The sequence below is a fragment of the Anarrhichthys ocellatus genome, unplaced genomic scaffold (assembly GCF_004355925.1).
Source record: "Anarrhichthys ocellatus isolate YVR2014 unplaced genomic scaffold, GSC_Weel_1.0 scaffold120, whole genome shotgun sequence".
NCBI classification, from domain to species: Eukaryota; Metazoa; Chordata; class Actinopteri; order Perciformes; family Anarhichadidae; genus Anarrhichthys; species Anarrhichthys ocellatus.
Window position 1 is genome coordinate 420,715 of NW_022280150.1, and position 19,774 is coordinate 440,488.

The 19,774-nt window shown below is 41.0% G+C and overlaps 2 protein-coding genes across 4 annotated transcripts in view; both read right to left on the bottom strand.

Annotated features, from left to right (window-relative positions):
* Positions 1-10,669, bottom strand: part of hck (HCK proto-oncogene, Src family tyrosine kinase) — an 18,881-nt gene extending 8,212 nt beyond the window's left edge. Inside the window, exons 1-6 of the mRNA XM_031876932.1 lie at positions 10,418-10,669; positions 3,302-3,441; positions 1,477-1,510; positions 727-820; positions 487-582; positions 216-319 (exon numbers count right to left, since the gene is read on the bottom strand). Of these exons, the coding sequence (XP_031732792.1) occupies positions 216-319; positions 487-582; positions 727-820; positions 1,477-1,510; positions 3,302-3,433 (460 nt within the window). The 5' untranslated portion in view covers positions 3,434-3,441; positions 10,418-10,669. The remainder of the gene's footprint in view (positions 1-215; positions 320-486; positions 583-726; positions 821-1,476; positions 1,511-3,301; positions 3,442-10,417) is intronic.
* A 3,795-nt stretch (positions 10,670-14,464) lies between these two features.
* Positions 14,465-19,731, bottom strand: rbbp8l (retinoblastoma binding protein 8-like). Of its 3 annotated transcripts, XM_031876928.1 has the most exons (8): positions 18,750-19,731; positions 18,595-18,638; positions 18,022-18,083; positions 17,008-17,743; positions 16,816-16,912; positions 16,662-16,720; positions 16,355-16,499; positions 14,465-15,279 (listed from the first exon to the last, which is right to left on the bottom strand). In XM_031876928.1, the coding sequence occupies exons 1-8, from the start codon at positions 19,051-19,053 to the stop codon at positions 15,218-15,220; spliced, it is 1,509 nt and encodes a 502-aa protein (XP_031732788.1). In that variant the 5' UTR covers positions 19,054-19,731; the 3' UTR covers positions 14,465-15,217. The 3 variants fall into 3 exon arrangements, with proteins under 3 accessions (XP_031732788.1, XP_031732787.1, XP_031732786.1); XM_031876927.1 differs by having other exon boundaries at positions 14,465-16,499; positions 16,662-16,717; XM_031876926.1 differs by having other exon boundaries at positions 14,465-16,499.
* Positions 19,732-19,774: the final 43 nt, after the last annotated feature.

Sequence of the window (19,774 nt, forward strand, 5' to 3'; positions counted from 1 at the left end):
GGGGGGGGGTGGTAAATCCTACTTATTGTGCCTTTAATGGCCAATTCTTAACTTTAAAGTCATCAGTATGTTAACCAAGTTTACTTGTTCATCTGGTAAAAACACACTTTCTGCAGTAACTGCTGAGATCAAATTAATTGTCATTTGTCTCTCAATCATTTTGCATCATGACTACATAGACTGCTCCACTATAGGACAAATACTCTTTTACTCACCCTGGGTGGTCTCGCTGTCTCGGATCATAAAGGATCCCACTTTGTTCCCGGAGGCCAGCAGCTGCCTCTCAGCATCTTTCCTGCTCACGCCCTTGAAGAACCACCTCAACAACAGGAAACAGATCAGTTAGAGCAGAAACCCTCTCAACGGACCTCAATATGCAAGCCTCGTGACAAACCTCAAAAAGGTGCCATCTAAATACGGCACATGATACTCTATAGCAGATACTGATGATGCATATGAAAGTGTTTTTAATGGGAGTACACTTACTCCTCTGCCTCCAGAGTGTCTTTGGCCACATAATTACTGGGGATGAAGCCCTCCTGACCCGAACTGATTAACTTCGCTTTCCACCACTCCCCCGATCTGCAGAGAGAGAGAGAAAGACAAGTGTGACTTGACGAACCACGTCCTTCACCAAGTCCAAAAACTGCATTTTGAACAAGCAGCTAACTTATTATTGTTGTCCTCATATCCGAAGCAACGACTGCTCTCTCTGTTGATACTTACTCCTCTAGGATTCGGAGCTTATCTCCCTTCTTGAAGCCAAGGTCGCCGTCGTGGATGGCCTCGTAGTCGTACAGCGCCATGACGATGCTGTCTCCTACGGCAGCATGGCCCAGAATAACAGTGAAAAGAAGCCGGGGTCTTTGTGTCGGTACATTGTGGTCGAGACGTGCAGTGTGAAATAAATATGTGCCTTTTTCGCATTGTCATGTGAAAGCTGCAAGCGTGTTTCCTCTCTGAAGAATTGCATGCTGAGAAGTAATTGCCTGATAAAAACATTTTGTGGAGCAAAAAAAACTATGGAGTTGAAACCAAGCCTGTTTTTTTTGGCTTGTGAAAAGTTGACATTTGGAAAGACGTTTTTTGTGAGTGTCTGCTTTTTTTTAGCGGATTCACTGCATTTAAGTCTGTACCACATCAATCTTGGGTTCCCCCGTGCTTAGACTATGTAACTGACTTCCTTGTGTGTCTGATAATAATAGCAGCGGGGCTGGGGCTTTCCACCCGCGCGATGGAAGGGCTGTCGCTCTGTGCCCGACACACTCACTCTCCTTTATTAAACGTCGCGTCGAGCCTCGGTTTCAAGACTCTGTGGTGGTGTTTGAAAGGTGGGAGGTTGGAGATACACCTGCCATTGACTGATCTTAGTGCTTTATTAGTGGCTGGACTTTCATTTGAAATACAAAAGCAAGTATACAGGTTGCACTGTGTGAGTGGAGCTGCAACAGTATGTAAATAAAGATTGTGACTCACCGTCTGAAGAGTTTGCATTGGATGGCAATTTGCTCTGTAGAGAGAAAGACATGCGGTGGTATAAGGCCAAGAGCAGAGCCGTCAAATATTCATTCCCCACAATTTTGTTTATTCAAAATGAGAAAAAAAATTCAATAATTATACATTTTTGGGTTGCTTAGGGACAACACAATCATCAAATCAAGTTGTTATGGCAAATGTGTTGGCAAACTGTTAGACTTTCTATGCTAGCTCATCGTTAACTTGCTATAACACGTCCAACTGCAGATGCTGGAAATGATGAGAGCCGTGGGAATGAACCAAAACTTTAACGGTGCAGGCCAGGAAAACAAAACAATTAGCCAAAAGATGCTAAAAAATGCTCTCTAGAGTCGCCAGCATTCGCTACGAGCAATCGCTACGAGCAATCGCTTGCACATTACAGGCATTTTATTGTTTTCCATTGTTAAAATATAAATTAGTGCAGCTTTCAACACTTTGTATATGACTTGAACATGATGAACTTTAAAGTTGAATTGAAATTGTCTTCAATTCTACTATGTCAGTATTAGATTATCTAAAGCAGGATTATCTCGAAATATTACTTACCATGTTAAAGCAAATCAAGATTATATTTCACTGAAATAATCAATCATCATTTCAAGTTTTAAAGTCTTAAATTCAGCTAGAATAAAACCACAAAAAAAACAACCATTTGAAAGGAAGGACTTTGTCTTATCAACAAAGGTATCGCGGGCTGAGCTGTGTAGAGACCAGACAGCAAGACAGACGGACACATTTAGACATCTGAGAGATAATACAACTCAAGTTTTGTCTTTCGCCCGAGTGCTCTGCTTCTGTCACTTCCTCTTCCTTCAATGGGGGGGTGAAAGAGTTACATTCAGCACACAGGAAGCAGTAGCCAGAGGAACTACACTTGTAGCACTGCTACTTCACCCATGGCACAGATCAAAGTCTGGCCAGTATGCAAACAAGCTACTGGAACATGTTTCAGAGTATATGTCGGCGCACGCCTATCCTCTCTGAGAAGAAAACCGTGGTAGTAACTAATAAAAAAGTGTTTTCTTTTCTCTTTTGAATCTCGTCATACTTTCACTGCTTCTGAAATTGACACCATTAATCTTCCTCACTCTTGTTTTTAAATGCCCAGGCACTCCTGCAGGTGTGCACGTCCGTATTTGCAAGTTCATCAACACATTTTGGTCAGATACAACGTGGCTAAAGATCTAAATTGACGTTTAGTGGTGGGAAGTAACTAAGTACATTAAATCAAGTACTGTGTTTAATTACAATATTTCCATTTGATGTTATTCTACTAAATTTATTCGCAAACTATAGCTACTACTGTAAGTACGAATACAAATACGTCAGCATTTGACGTGTCTGTGGTTTGCAGAAACTAAGAATTTCAAAAAGACAAGATTAGAGAACAGTCCTCAGGCGCAGAACTTACCCATACCTCATTAATCATCTTATTATGATGAGGACTAAACAGTATATAAAGTAGCTCTAATAATCACAGGGGCCATTTTTCCTGCACAACTAATTTGACTTTTGATGTATTAAGTGTATTTTGTTAAAAATTCTTCTGTAGTTTTACTGAATCAAGATTTTGAATGCGGGACTTATACTTGTAATGGAGTATTTTTACATTGCTATATTGGTGCTTCCACCAACGGGCATGTCACAATTAGTTGCAGAAGTTGTATTAGAAAGGAGCATTTTTGAGGAAGCAAAGTATAGATGACAACTTCTCTCTGTGACTTTTTATACATGTTACATTGTTACTCGCTGTGTGATTTTTATCTGCCACATTACTGCTTACAGCTTTGCTCCCGGAGTTTCCTGCGGTGGGGTCTTTGACGTAATGGGCCGTCTGCGCGCAGCTCTGCTGGTCGTCATTGCTCGTCTCTTTGCCGAGAGGCTGCTGCTCCTTCTTCGAGCCCACACAGCCCATGGTTCCTTCTGCAGCAGGACAACGGAGGAGAGACGGCAGGACATGAAACAAAAAAGCCCAGTTCTCTCAGCCCTTGTGTGACTTGATGTTTCTGCTTTATATAGAGAATAGTGTCAGTAACACCAATTTAATAAGGAACAGACTGAGTATGCAGTTGTTGGGGAAGTGTTTGTCACAGAAACACTGTTCAATCATGAACAATTAAAGTAATAAATGACCTTTGAACACTACAAGGGGCACTATGCTGGTCATGTGATAAACACTACTGGAGTAAATATATAACTAGTATGTTTTGTAGCAACCACCACAGGAGGGCCTATTTTTTGAGGCACTTCAGCATCGCTTCACGTTTCAGGCCCAGAGGTTTCCTTGTGTTGGAAAAACTTCTGGACTGTGAAAACAAGAGTTTTTTTTCTTATCTTGGTAAACTTGGACCACTGGTAAAATATTCTGTCACTTATTAAGAGGAGAGCAAATACAAGAAAACATCGGCCAATCCCAGAAAAAAATGGGTGCAAGCAAAAATAGGAAAAGAAAACGTGGATACGAACAAAAATAAGAGGGCAATTGTTCTCATATTGCTTCCTGCCTGAGGCCCATTATCTCTCTCAGCTGGCTGTTACTGTCAATGTGTTTCAAAATGTCCCTAATATTGGGTGGTGAATGTGTGAAAATGGACTATCACATGATATTCTTAGATATTCTTCACTTCGGGGGGCAGAATTAAAGCTGACACAGTCAGTCAGCTCACTGGATGACCATGGCTGTTATTGATGCGTCTGCAACCTCAACATTGTTGGTGTTCATTCTGACTCAATATCTTTCACGGATGTTGGCCACCTGATAATGTTTTATCTATCTATCTGTTAAGATATTACAAGAATGAACACAGCAAGGTCTTTCCATCTACCGCTGCAATACAAATATGTTCACACAAGACACTGTTTCATCAGTAAAGTTGAAAGAATACGTTGTTTTCTCTTTCTTTCACACTGAAACTGACTGTGTGTATCCTCATGCAAATGTGAACACAGTTATCTGGTACCAGGTTTAGGAGAAGCGAGAACAAAGAGGGAGTCTGTGACGGCAGATGGTAGTTGTGCTTTATGGCACATGTTGGCACACATACATGTGTAACCCGTCTCTCTTCGGCTCAGAGAAGCAGATTGTGATGTTTATCACAAACAGCGGAGCCCTGCTACCATGCACACACAACTCCTATGAGTGGAGAGGTCACATGTCACAGTGGAATAACTAGAACTACCACAAAAGAAGACGCATGGTACCCTCAGTCGATACATTTCGAATCACTTTAACTTTAAACATTTCTGCGAGCATCTCTCTGATGAAAGCCGTAACCATAATCATTAGCATACTGCCCTGCTGACACTCACCATTAAGCAGTGGTAAGCAGTGGAAAATGTTTCATATGAACATTCAGACACAGGAAGTTCCGGTGTTCTGGAGGTCAAAATGAACCTATTTGCTTCCTTTTTTTTCTCTCTGTTTCAAACCTTGTTCCTCTTTAGACGTCTAACCTCAGGAGGCTGAGGCTTGCAAGTATTGAACAGTAGCGGCTCCCTGTCATGTTTGTACTGATGGAGGTCAGCATTAAGCTGCTGGTAACACATTGCCCTAGTTTAACTATGTACACAAATTGCAGCTGTCATTGATTCATCTCAGTCGGTGACTAAAGCAGCTACAGTACATGTCAAAGGAAATCCACAATCTCACATAGCCTGAATGAAAGAAATCAGCTCACATGGCAACTCTTGAACTGAAAGACTGCTTTTCTCAAACTTTCAGTGTAAGACAGTGAGATCCATTGGGACTCAATCATGGACACCAGCAAACCAAAAAATGTCAGGCCAATCAAAGCTTCTTAAAGCTGCAGACTGGGGCTTTTTGAAATGATGAGAGATGTCTGGAAAAATAGGGTTTTGGGCCCAATTGCTCTACTTAGCGGACATGTTGTAATTCCACGGTTTGGCCACTATGTCCAATTTGCTTCGCAACCAACGGCCGTGCACCGCACAGCCGCTGGTCTCTATAAAAACACTTTATGTTAAAAGTTACATCATATAATTTAGTTCAATGATCAGGTCGATATATCAGCTTATTGCACATATATCGGTATCTTAGTCACAATTCTTTAGAAAATCAATCGAACTGTCTTTCTCGTTTTAAACACCTGAATATTGATATCAGTATGTGCCTTAAAAGTCCAGTATTGGTCGGGCTGTACAATGTGCTCCGACACTGAGATTGGGCGAGAGTAACTGTAGGCTTTGACACTATAAAAGTATTAAGTATTAACTCCTCATCCATTATCATGGATTGCAGGAGGTGATTCACTAGATAACACCTCCTGGCATCATAGAATTTGCAATATGTAACTTTTATTATGTTTCAGACCTCACAGCCTCCAACGGTTCAATGGGGATGAACCCAGTAACTTAACCGCTGCTGTGTCACCAACTGGAAAACACAATATTACATTTTGACATTTCATTTGGCTTTCTGCAGAGCATTAGATGAGAAGATTATGTACAAAAAACAGTATTCCTAAAGCTCACTAAAAACACATTTTATCAAAGACATCACTGCTCCCTGCACGTGACTCCCAGCAAAACCACAACTAATTGTTTTGACATGTTTTTTTATGTGGATTAAACAAATGGCTGACTTGATGATTAGTGTTAGAGGTGCAGGAAGACTTATATAATTCATGATGTTTTAACCTTTGGACAGAGCCAGGCTAGTTTTCTCCTGCTAAGATGTCTCTAGCGTCATATTTATGAGAGTGGCACCCATCTTGTCGTCTCAACTCTCAGGAGGAGAGACAACAATATCTGTGGATTCAGCTCTGTGTTAGTTTGACAAGAATGTCGAAGGAAAGATCATCACTAATGCTGGAAATCCCAAATCTATCCATCTATCATCACCAACTCAGTTGTTGCTAAGTAAAAAAAGTCTATCCACAACTATCCAACACACTTTGAAAGACAAACTCTCTGGGAAGTTAATTCAGTGGTAAGCAGGAATGTGTATTTTTATGAGCTTTCTAAGGAAGGATGAAAAAGTGTCTTGCATAAGTTCAGATCATATGAATGATGACATAATTTCCCATTACCTCAGGTCACACAACAACATGAGCCTCAACATGGCCAAATAACTCAATTGTGGAAATCAAAAACTCTGAAATATGGTTCTTTGTATTCTTGCAGAGTTATATGATAAGATTTATATCAATACACTTAATATAAGGCCAGGATCAGGTTACCTTAGTCTAGCACAAAGTCTGGTAAAAGTGGGAAACAGCTAACCTGGCTGTGTGCAGAGTTCACTTATCATAACCTCTACAGTTCACTACTTCACAACATCTTTCCTGTTTGTGTAATCTGTAAAAATCTAGTTTCATGGAGGATTATGTGCCGGATTATTTCTCAGCCAGTAGCAGTGACTTGTTGGAGTCTTTGGTTCTTCCTGGCAACCTAACGTTGACAAGTGAAAACATGTTGATGCCCATCGAACACAATGTTTAATTTGTCCGTTCTGGGCACTTGTAGAAAAATGGTGCAACACAGTGTGTGACATGGACCATATGTATATAAGAAGTGGATATTACCGTGACATCATCCATTGGTTTGTGGACTGCCATTCCGAAGCCTCAAGTTTGGCATTTTAGCTGTCGCCATCTTGGTTTTTTGAAATCAGAAGTAATACGAGAGAGTGGAGCTAAGCACAACTTAAACCATTTTTAGGCGACCAAAAATGGTTCAAATAAACTTTCATGAACTGAAAACACTCTGTGAAAGGATTAAAGTTGTAAGTAGAAAAACATGGACAACTCTCAGACCGGACAACGCCTTGCAGCAACCTGTCAATCACAAGGTAGCCACGCCCTAAAGCATGAACATTTGCCACCATAAGCTAAGTTTATTGAAAGAGGAAGAATGTGTTTTTTCTTCTTTCAAAGGTTACATAGATATAAAATGAGAACTGTACTATTCAAGAGCAGTGCTAATGTCTGAGTCACTGAGTTCATTTACTATTTCAACCATTTATCCATTACTTTCAGCTAATGATTTCAACTGTTTATCCATTATTTTTGACTAAGTTTTTCAACTGTCTTTGTTATAATTTTATATATTTTATGTCTACTTGAATTGTTTCTGAACATCTTTCCAACATCGTTGGATCTATGCTGATTTATGCCTTTTTTCTTATTTTCTCCGATACTTGGTGCGATGTTGCTGTTGCGTCTGCCATTTTTTCTCTCCTGTGAAGTGTCTTATTTTACCCATAAAGCATTGCCTGACATGCTATCTAAGTCAGTCTTACAGCAGTCACTAACAGGGGAGCTCACATGGTAAATGAATGTGTCAAGTGTGTTTACAGAAAGAAAAAGTCCTTGACCCCTCCAAAACCCTAATCAACATCTAATGTTGCTGACACATCACACTGTACCTCTAAGGTACGTGTTCGTTTAAAGGCCCAGTTCATAATTATCCAACCATATCATACCACGCAGATACGTACCACTGCAAACATCAGCAAAGCCATACATCTGCAATAAGCTTTTAGGATATGTGGACAGAAAGTGTGCATTGAAACTTTGTTCAATGGAGCACAAGAAGAAACACACTTCGACATTATATACTTGCATGTGCCGTCTTAACCCTAGCTAGCTCAACCCTACATCCATCTGCACCGACAGCTGTCCAAGCAGTGAGCAGGAACCGTTCAGTTCTTGAAGGGTACTTTAACTGAATGCCATGATTACACTGTAATGCATGTGACATTGTAACAATTTGGCAATTAGGCAAGATTTTAGCTGGTGTCCCCACCAATCCTTGTGTCCATACACTCACACAGAAACTGCTTACCTATATGTTTAACACCCGAATAGTCTTTCCAACTTCCCCTTATGAATTTAAGTGTTATTGCATTACACTCAGAGTGACTGACATGAACTCTAGATATTAGGCTGATGTGCCGGGGTGCTGCTGATGGCAACCCAGAAAATAGGACCCATACAATGTCTCCTCTCATTTGCCTGTACCGCCGATGCCGAGGGCCGGCTTTGAGGAGTATTATCCTCCAAACTAGTTGAACACATAAGCGCATAGACTCGCTCAACAGATGTGAATAATTCATGTATTACATAACATGTTATGAGAAGTGACTTTTTTTGAAGCAGATGTACATTTTGTGGGCTGCCAGGCTGTGTGTACCTGTTTTGAACTGCCTCAGGCCATAACAATATCACCTGCCAGCCTGGCACACAGCCAACAGGACGACAGAGAGAAAGAAAGAAAGAAAGAAGGAGTCACTTGCATCGCTATTCAGTAACTTATCAACAGGAAAAGACTCTGGACTGCATGACGGCTCCATCTCAGCATGCTCGGGTGATTTACTTTTAATAATCGTAGTGTATGACATTATTGCAGTAGACCTCATGGACTGAACCAAAGTTCCTGCATCATTTATGCATTGATAAGCTGTTTGTTTGCTGTTGCCACCGCCAACAATATCCAGTTTACGTGACAGATAGCCCATATATAAACACTGAGACTGATATATTGTACAATCTACACACACTTTTTCATCATACAATTATATCTATTACATGTTATGCAAGATTACAGTTTATTTTCTGCTCTATATGTATATAGTTTAGCATGTAGTGTACGTGCTATGGAACCATTGGCATATGCCAAACCTAATGTACGACATGCTTGTGACAATGATCAGGCAAGATCAGAGCTGAAACAATTGATTGATCGACAGAAAATCAATCAGCAACTATTTTGATGATTGATTTTTTTTCTTCTCATTTATTTGAATCGTCAAGCCCCAAATCCTCTGGTTCCAGCTTCTTAAAGTTCGAGGTTTTATATCATTATAAAGTGAATATCTTTGATAAAACAAGAACTCGGAAAGTTTCATGGGCAATTTGTTTTAAAACTATTTTCTGTCATAGACCAGAGAAAATACTAAACAGATGAATCCATAATGCAGATAATCATTAGTGTCAGCCCCATAGGTAAGATACATGAACTATATATTGTTATTGTACAGAATGGACTGTTCTCTGTGTTATTTCTTTAAGCATTTTGCTCTTCTTAGAGGAAGTTGGTTTTGTCTAAAAATTCAAATTCTGCTTCTCTGTCAAAGCGAGACGAACTCAAGTGACCAGTCTTGAGTGTTGTGTCATTTGAAGTGTTGGGGTTGCGATAGCTCTTAACTCTCTGCTTTACAACATGTGGGGGATTTAACAACTAGCATGATGCAACGCTGGCATTTCTGCAGTGTAGATAGCATGCACAAAGTGTGATTCCCTGAGCACTTATCTTGAAGGGATGCACTCACTAATATCACAAACACATATCCTCAAACACTATAAAATACATCTACAGTATATCTGTTGTGTGTGTGTGTGGGGGGGCGTCTATGATCTCAAGACCACTGGACATCTAAAATGAAAGTTAATGCACGTACACTGTAAGTAACGGAACAGAAACTAGTCTAGTTGCAGGTTTCTGGTTTGGTCTAGATGGACAGTCTAAAAATAGCCCCCCCCCCACACACACGTGAGAACCCTCACCAGAATGCATACGAAAGTGGTGGGAAGCGCTGTAATAAAATTGTAATAACATTTTATTTTATTTATTGTAATAAAATAAAATTGAGTTTACTTCACTTCACTTTAGACCATTTTCATATTTTCTCTGTATATAATTTGTGCACAGTGGCGCGTGCAGGCGGTGGTTGATTCAACTCAAAGACTGAAATTTCTTTTTTTGTTGTATCTTTTTAGCATCCTTGTTGTAAAAACTGCATGCCACAGCAAAAATGTCTTACTATATTTCCGACACATTTACTTCATGATCTATATATATTTTGTCTTTTGTCATCGTTCAGTCTGTCTACTCCCGGACCCTTCCTACACAGGCGAACGCAGATCAAGAGGACACTTACCACACTTCGATTGTTACTTCTGCGCTTGTATATGCTCTTCTAGACTCGGGTGACCGTGTAAAGCATAATCCTCATTTCTTCTCCGCCGGCTCCATCCTTTCACAGAACTGTTGTTTCTCTTGGGGTTCTGGATGAAGATGCGGACGGGTCGACGGGGCGCAGCGCACTGGGCTTGTAACAAGGAAGTTCGAGCTGTGCGCATCTGACTGAGCTGGTGAGAAGAGGAACCAGCTCACACCGCTATAGCGCTCGTACTCTCGGTTTCACTGTCTGAAATAGCCGGCTGTCATCCCCCCCTCCCCAGCTGCTTATATGGAATGGAGAGGAGAGAGCTGCGTTGTGCGACAAAACGCAAATTTAAAAAAAAAGCTTTTAAAAAAAAAAAAAAAATATATATATATATATGTATATATATATTCATTGTCTAGAGTCATAGTTCACCCACTTTTTGCCAACATGTAGACTATTGTGGTACATCATTGCATGTTATAAATATGTACAGGACATTTCTTTCCCCTAATCCAAAATTCCCAAAAATGTATAGGCTACGTTGAAGCCACAGTCTTATCTATGCTGCTATTTTTGATGTTGGAGTGAATGGCTAGAGGGAAGAATAGATTAAATGGGCGGATGCCATGGATGGGTGGACAGATGTGAGGGACACATTTGCATGGTGTGCAGGACAGCTCTAATATGTATTCAAATGAGTGTGACAGCCATCATGCTCAGTGCGTCCTCTGGGCGGGGGCAGCAGAGTTGGAGGCGTGGGCGGCTCAGCCCCGGGGCCCACAACAGCAGCTCGGCAATAACACATCAGAGAAAGCTCCCTGCTCTCCAGATGTAATCCTTAATCATCAGTCAGGATTAGAAATTGAGTTCCCTCAGAAGCCTATAGGCTGCAGCGAGGGAGGGCCGTCACACGGAGATGAGGACGAGGATGACATTAGAATTAGATCAGTGAAAAAAACTGAAAAGCATGTAAGAGTTTTTAAAAATGGTGAAGGATAATAGATGAAAAAAAAATCCCTGCATGAGGGATAAAGAGAGAATTGGTGTTTAGCAGCTGCTCAGAGCAGCAGATGACCATGACGTTGCTGTGGGTGACTTACAGGCCACAGTTTGTGGCTCTTCATATTCAAACTTCAGGGGGAAACAAGTTCCTCATTTACCATGTTGAAGATTCACAGATAGCTTAATTATTATACAGGGAATTAAGTACATGTGAGTGAGAGACGACATACTTTACTGTTTTGGACGGTGTGTTTGGGCTAAGAGTTTACAGAACTACAAGTACATACACCGCTGAGTATGTCGTCACCACTCAGCTAGCTGCTATATGTTGGCAGACAGCTTGGTGAGTTTTATTTTGTTTGGTACGACGTATCTCATACTCCTGGTGGAAATCTGCAGTTGTGTATTTTGTGTGAAATGTAAGTAAATGTAAATATTTATAAAACAGTCACCCAACAGCAAGTTCATTTAATTTAAAAACAGTCAACTAACTTGGTGTAACTTGATTGTGCATCATGGGACTTGTTCTTGACTTTGGACTTTTTATTGTCTTCGGACGTGTTCTTAACTTGGATCTTGTGCTTGACTTGGGTCTTGTTCTTAAGTTGGGTCTTCTTCTTAACTTGAGTCTTGTTCTTTACTTGGGTCTTGGTCTTGACTTGGGTCTTGGTCTTGACTTGGGTCTTGTTCTTTACTTGGGTCTTGTTCTTAAGTTGGGTCTTCTTCTTGACTTGGATCTTGTGCTTGACTTGGGTCTTGTTCTTCACTTGGGTCTTGTTCTTTACTTGGGTCTTGTTCTTAAGTTGGGTCTTCTTCTTGACTTGGATCTTGTGCTTGACTTGGGTCTTGTTCTTGACTTGGGTCTTGGTCTTTACTTGGGTCTTGGTCTTGACTTGGGTCTTGGTCTTGACTTGGGTCTTGTTCTTTACTTGGGTCTTGTTCTTGACTTGGGTGTTAGTCTTGACTTGGGTCTTGTAGCTACAGCAGATGTGTGCTACAGGTCCTGAATACCAGCATTATTATTACAAATAATAACATTTTAGTAAATGTTCCACAACGATTGGCATAATTATAGTCCACAGGGAAAGAATCAGCAAAAGTCAGTTCACACTGAACAGTACATTTCCGTCAGTCCCTTCCTGTGGGTGGAGATGGGACCGTACAACAAATTTCATGTGAACAAGGAGAACCAATCTAAGACATCTTGAAGAGAGTTGATGAAATGCTCTGCTCTATTGCAAACATTCATAGATAATAACTTTACCTAAAACTCTTTCCTTGTGTAAATGTAATCTGTGAATAGAATGCTTTTACAGGAATCTGACCATTGAGATGATTTCCTGTAACAGTAAAGTTGTATCACACCACAAACGTTTCATGGTTTCCACTGGTCTCTACATCCCTGTTCATCACACCGCAATGGTTTTGCATAATGTCCTGAACAAAAAGTTTAAAACATGATGTATAGTTCCCAGAACACTCCTCATTATTCATTTTGGGTTATCCCCCCTTCAGTATGTGTACAGCAGGAGTGTGGTAAACTTGCTATTGTAGGATATATAAGAGCTGAACCATATACAGAGGGAGCTACAGAAGCAACATTCAAAAACGGAAGTTTATTCCAGCATTAGAAGAATTGCATTCAGACAAAAGTTTCTAAGAGTATACATTGTCTCATTAGAAAAAAAACAACAACATTTCTGTTGAGGCCACACAACAACACAACATTTCGCTCGATGGATTAGCACACAGTAAAAGCCAAAGCACAGTACTTACAATACGGTCAATCTCATTTTAATTAACTGAGAGATACAAACGGCAGGGGAAGGCTATTTTGTCCACTGACCAAGTACTGTGCTTAATGGACTCTAATGGCTTTAGAGAGACATGATAGAAAAACTAGAAATCAATATAACAGCATTATGGCTGCACAGGTTTTCACACACAGGATAATAAAAAGTGCACACTTTTGAAAAAAGAAAGGACTGAAAAATAACAATCTAATTTTTGGAGTAAATATTGGCTGATTCTGCCTCTTGATTAGGGCAACGCCATTAAAAAAATAGCTTATATATTTACTCAAAATGGACACATTGACTTAACAGTGCAGTGCCACAAAAGTATAGGTTATTCAACTGACTGTCACTGTGTTTTTATCACTTCCATCCACCCGGCTTACCACAAGCTGTCACAGCTGTAAACGGAAAGTTAATACTTGCAAAATATGTGCATTCTTAAAATGAAAAAGAGGAAGAGGAACATGTTTTTTCTTGGGTAGTCACTTAAGACGGGGTGAGGGGAGTGGATGTTCTGTGGCAAGAAATAGCCAGGCAGTGACAGTAATGTCCGTTTGAGTTGTACCTAGTCAGAATGGGCGGTTACGTGTTACAAAATGTGTTTTAAGCATGTCACTTCTCCACCAAGCAACTATAAGCTGCTGAACAGGATGCTAATGTGTGCTTGCATGCACATTCATATTTGACAATAAATGTTTTATTCAGATGGAGAGAGTCTAAAGACATTTTCTCCATCTACTCATTTTCATCAGTGTTTAGTGACTTCATGGAAATGGAATTTGTGTTGCTAAAAAATCCAAATAATCAATAGAATATGATGTTGAACACTGGTTCATTTTGGAATGCCCAAGGTAGTACATTCAGATTTATGCTAGCAGGAATTGGACATATATGGTACGAGACGTCAAATGTTCCAGTTCATAAAATTACTCTTTGAATATCCTGAAACTAAACGGAATATTAATATCCATATAAGTGAAAGTGAATATTGGACTTACGACCGTCAGGTGGACACAAACAACTCCAAATGAATCCAAGTGTTGCTCTGTGTCTGCTGGATTCAACCCTATCTCGTACAAAATTACGTTTTTCATACAACTACGCTGCATTTTCAACTATGTTTGGAGGGCAATGTTTTCAACAGTTCTTTAAACATGCGGTAATGCTGTGAATTGAAATAAAACAAAACAAACTAGAATCAGCGCCTTGAGGTTGTATGCCTCCACCAACCAGTCAAGTTGCAGTTTACATCCATGTCTGTCCAAAATTCCATCACCTCATCATTTTATCCTATTTGACATTTGTTTGAAATTGTCAACAATTAGCAAATTAATTCTTGATTGATGGCTAAAAAGTGACCTTGACCTTTGACCACCAAAATCGAATCAGTTCATGGTGGAGTCCAAGTGGACGTTTGTGCTAAATTTGAAAAGATTCTGTGAAGGTGTTGCTGAGATAATGGAGCAGAGCCAGAATGGACCAGATGTACTGACAATCCGAAAACATAAGGCCTCTGGCGATGGCTGTGAAGGCTGACTTTTGGTTTCACACGGGACACGAACAGCAGACTCCTTTGTTAAAGTCCTTTGTTTGTTCGACCCATCCAGCACCCTGACTTCCTCTACACATCAGAAACGTATTTGTGATATGTCAAAAACAAACGTAATCCTCAACAAAATACATTTCCCTCGAAACGTATTTCACAATGCAGTTCTGTTGTATATGGAAGTGATCTATTGGAGGCTGGCTGGATGTGTAAAGAGACAACTGTTTGCTTATGTGTTTATGTGGAGAAACACAACTCCAAATTAATGCATATAAATGAAGGTTGCTCCATGTCTACTCCAATGTTTGCTGTTTTTGTTAGCCGTATCAACTTTATAAGATACACGTAAGTGATGTGTGTACAGCTCATTGCGGTTCCCCCAGGTGGCAAAATCAGTTGATGCAGGTTTAAGTGAGATCACTGTGAATCAATGTTATATCATGCTCTTTAGCAAGTGCTGTTCTCCTCAGTTCTCACTGTGATCTTGATCTTCCTCTCCCGCTGGACATCTGTGAGGAAGAAAAGGGAATTGTTAAAAACAAAAACAGTTGGTGAGGGTTCGTTGAGTGGATTACAATACTGTGCATTCACAATGTAACACCGTATCCATTAGAATTGTGTTTAATTGCAATGAATGTGTGAGACGTCCATACGTGGTTGTCAGGCACCTCCAATATCATTAAGTGGATGATATTTGTATCATATACAAGCAATGTTGAACTATCTCTCAGATATCATACGTGTGTACAAAAAAACGGAAGCAAAATGTACATGAACCACGTGGGGAAAAACATCTTGGCCGTTAAAGCTTTAGACATGTGATCATACTGAAGACCAGACTCAGGAAGAACAGAAAGAAAGGAAGAAGGGAAGAAAGAGTAGGGACGACCTGAATAGTCAACTATTCGACAATTCGATCAAAGGAGCCTGATTCGACTGCAGTTGTTTCAGATTTTCCTCATTTTCAGGATGGTTTAGTGGATTTGGAGCTAGTCATCTTTAAACGTTGTGTTATAGGGACACTCATTGCCGGAGAGGTTGGAAGGAGAGATACGTTTCTAAAATGCTTCTTTTACACTGTGATCTGTAGCTTTAGCTTCTATCTCTATAATCTGTTTTCACTGCTGAACCAGTTTGAAATCCTGGATACATCCTTCAAACAAATATTGTAGACGCTTCTGTCTGCTTCTCTCTGAACTTTATTTACTTAGTGCAGTTAGTGACAGTGTGGGCTCCATGTAGCTTTGACAGCTTGAATAGCAGCAGAGTAGGCAAAATGCACCATTCAAATTTGCTGGAATAGAATCTCGGAGAAGAGTAGAAAAAGCTGTTTCTGGCTTGCATCTCACTCCCTCTCATTCCTTCTGTCTTCTTGTATTAGGACGGAAAGTTCTACTTCCAACCACGAAAAGCAAGCGTCTCGCTATCGATGTCCGCTCTATCGATCTCCGCTCTATCTAAATGATTCTACGATCAGTAAACGATAGGGAAAGCTTGACCAATCAGATTCTGCGAAATCATTTCTGAGTTTGGGACACCCCTGAGAAAGACACACGAGGACTTGAAATGTGAACCAATGCTCACGGTCTATTTCCGAGTCTCTGTCGGTTTCTGTCTCCACAGATGTCCTCTTCCTCTTGCCGCCCTGGTTGCTCTCTTGTCCTGACACACTCCCCTCCTCGCTGTGCTCATCTGAGCTGCTTCCTGGCTCAGCTGCTGGTGACGATGACTGTGATGAGGCAGAGGAAGCACAAGGGCTTACAATGGAAGGGAAGCTCCATTTCAAGTAAAAATGAACGAGAACCAGCTAATATTTTCACATGGCAATTGATATATTGAGTGAGAAAATATTCGACAACACAGCCTCAACTGTATCTGCTTTGGACCTCACCTTGCCTTGTGAGGATAAGGATTCTTGCAGAACAGAATTCAGGTTCTCCAGCACCACTACTATTAGATAAATCACACCAGAAAGTATTATTTCCTTGTGCAAAGTAAGTACATGCATGAACACACACGGACGCGTATGAATCTAAGCTCTTCACCTGGACGTAATGATATTGTGAGGATGGGCACCTTCTTCCCGTTGCATTGGTCTGTCTTTCCATTCACCTCCTCTTTCTGCTCCTGCTCTTTGATTACCTGCCATGATGAGACCATCATACCATGAACACCGTTTGTCCCCTCTTTACCATCAAGCCCCTATTTGTTTTGATTTTATTGCGAAAACAAATTACCTTGTGGTTATAGTCACTGGTAGACTCTTCCTCTTCTTGTTTTACTGGTGGGCTCGAAGTCCAGGAGCACGAGGGAGGAAAGACAGGAGAAGGTAATGATACCATTCCAGGTGAAGATGGATTGGCCTTCCCATCCTTGTCAGGGCTCGTCTGTACTCTCTCTCCACCATGTAAGGATAAGGGCAAATCATCTCTTGCCATTTGGCTGGATTTGGACTTTCCTTGATCCGATAGGTCCAGAGGCCCGTCGTACGCCTCTCTTAGCCCTTCTGCAGAGACCCTCTCAGTTTTGGATGGCGGACTTTCCTTTATCTCTTGGGGCTTAGGTTGACTCTCGACATGCTCTGGCAGACTTCTCAACCTGAACACCACAGTTGGTTCTTTGGCATGGGGCTGAGGGGCGCTCTGCTTGTGCCAGTGAGAGCCAAAAACCTGCCTTAAAGGGCCAGCATGTTGGCTAGTTGGGATCAGGTTGGGAAAGCGTGGCAGGTTTGGCTTGGGTTGCACCAGGCTGGTCCCCGGAGCAGCTGCGGTACCCCAATCTGAGGATTCAGATATTGGCCAGGGGAAACTGACAGGGCTGCTCTTGATTGCCTGAGGACGGCAGGGGACAGGAGCATGGAGCACATGTCTGCTGGGGTTCACTTCTCCACCAATGGAGTAAGAAGAGTTCTTAAGAAGGAGAGCTTTCGGAGGGATAGTGCATCGCTGGTCCTGTCCTTCAACAATCTGGGTTCTAAGTTTTGAGAAACAGAGGCCAGGCAGATATGTTGATGTTAAAATGTTTGTACAGGTAATTAGATAATAATGCATTACTTAGTAATAGTAATACGATTACATTTTCCGCAACATTGTTCTTTTTTGGCTCCCAAAACAGCTCTTTGTTTAAATTTCAGCACTCATTGATCATTGATCAATCATTGATTTGTTACATTCACTGATCCATACTTCCATTGTTCAAATAGTGGCACAACAGCCTTTTTTTTTGCTAATTCCCATGTCCCTCTGTCCCACCTTCTCTCTCCAAGACGGGTTACACCATGTTCTGTCCTCCAGGAGAGAGGCTTGTATGACTCCTGTGAGAGTGGAGGAAAAAGATATGACCATATTTGTGGCTATCCTTATTAATCCCATAAATGAAAGTAATAGTTTGATATTTTGGAAAGGACAACAGAAAAAAGAAGCTCTCTCAATGAGAGTTTGATGACAAGATGGATACCACTCTGTGTACTCTAAATATGAAGCTACAACCAGGAGACAGATAGCTTAATTTAGCATAAAGACCAAAAACTGGGGTCACAGCTTGCCTGGCTCTGTCCAAAGGCTCTGTCCAAAAATGTCACAGTTAACTGAAGTGCATGGAATGCAAAATCCAAATTTGATTTGTTTTTACACTTTTTGAGGATTAAACAAACATGAGAAACACTGTGTTATTTACTGAGCGTTAGACATGCAGATAGGTGGATGTTTTTGCAGGCTAGCTGTTTCCATCGGTTTCCACTCTTTACTCTATGCTAAGCTAAGCTAACAATCTCCTGACAGATATGAGAGTGGTCTTCTGAGCTAACTCAGAATTTAGAAACTTACAAAGTAGCTCCTGTTCATCACTCTCAATCGTCTTTGTTCACTTTCTGTCATGAAACACAAACAAGAACTTCATGTAAGAAAGAGGGCGTGATAATCAACAACACAAACAAGCAAACACATATCCTCCTCCCAGCTCTTCGTCATATCATCCTCACCTTCAGCTCTTTGGTCCATCTCAGTTTTCACTGCATCAGTGCCATCTGCTGGCTGGTTACTTTCCCTGCTGGTTGCCTTAGTGACAAGGGCCACAGGTCCAGAAGAGGGTGAAAGGTCAGGGGGGCTGTTTGGTTTGACCTCCGTGGTGATGCTGTGGCTATTGGAGGAGTGGTCACTGGGACCTTTTCTACACAAACATGCATGGTTGGTGTGTGAGAAAATGCTTTCAGGTAGTCCACAATCAACCACTGGGAGTTGACAGGGAGACCCTTTTATAAGGGTAATTGTTATGTTATTGGTCATGCAAGTAAAAGGTTCTGATGTATATAAGCTATGCAAGATTGTTGTTAAAACCTTCACAAACAAAAAACAGAAGAAATAGTGGTCACATATCGCTGCATTAACTACAACTATTGAGAAATAATAAATAAAAAAATTGAAAAAGAGTTGAAGTTGAGAGTATAACGGACATTACCATTCAACTCAACACAGGATGTATATAGCGAACTTGATAAAGCGTTGGAGGCTTGCGTGAAAGTTTCCCAGTGGCACATGAAGTCAACAAAGTCAGACTTCCGTGTATAAAATGACGCTGATCTACCGGAGATCTGCTGCATCAATAAGGCCAGAGAGGAAGCGCAATAGTGTTTTCCTTTAACCCCGTCTCACAAATGCTCAATGTCAGTTTGCTCACCTAAAGGGCAGTTCATTATGCCTTGGGAAATAACTCTGGATTTGTGGATCTATGGATCGAATGATTTTAAAGAAAAAGCACGACACCGCCTCATGTTTCCTGCTTCCTTTGGAGCGTTGGTTGTGTACGTCCTCAGAAATGATGACTCGATGTGAATGCGTTGGTTAAAAAGCAAGTCTATCTCCGGCCTAACACCTCAGCATCGGCCTGTAGTGTGCGCGAGTAGTCCCACCATGCTGCCAATTTTACGCAGACGACGATTCGGCTTATGTGTGTTGTCACCATAACAATCGCCATTTTCTTTTGAGCTGGTCAAATGACCCCCCCCCC

Bases quoted from the DNA above. Each gene is read 5' to 3' on its own strand.
- rbbp8l (XM_031876926.1), bottom strand. From the start codon at position 19,053: ATGACCAATAACATAACAATTACCCTTATAAAAGGGTCTCCCTGTCAA. The intron at 16,721-16,815 runs GTGAAGAGCTTA...TTTATCTAATAG, and splicing joins CACAATATCATTACGTCCAG to TAGTGGTGCTGGAGAACCTG. The intron at 16,500-16,661 runs GTGAGGTCCAAA...GCCTCATCACAG, and splicing joins CCTTATCCTCACAAGGCAAG to TCATCGTCACCAGCAGCTGA.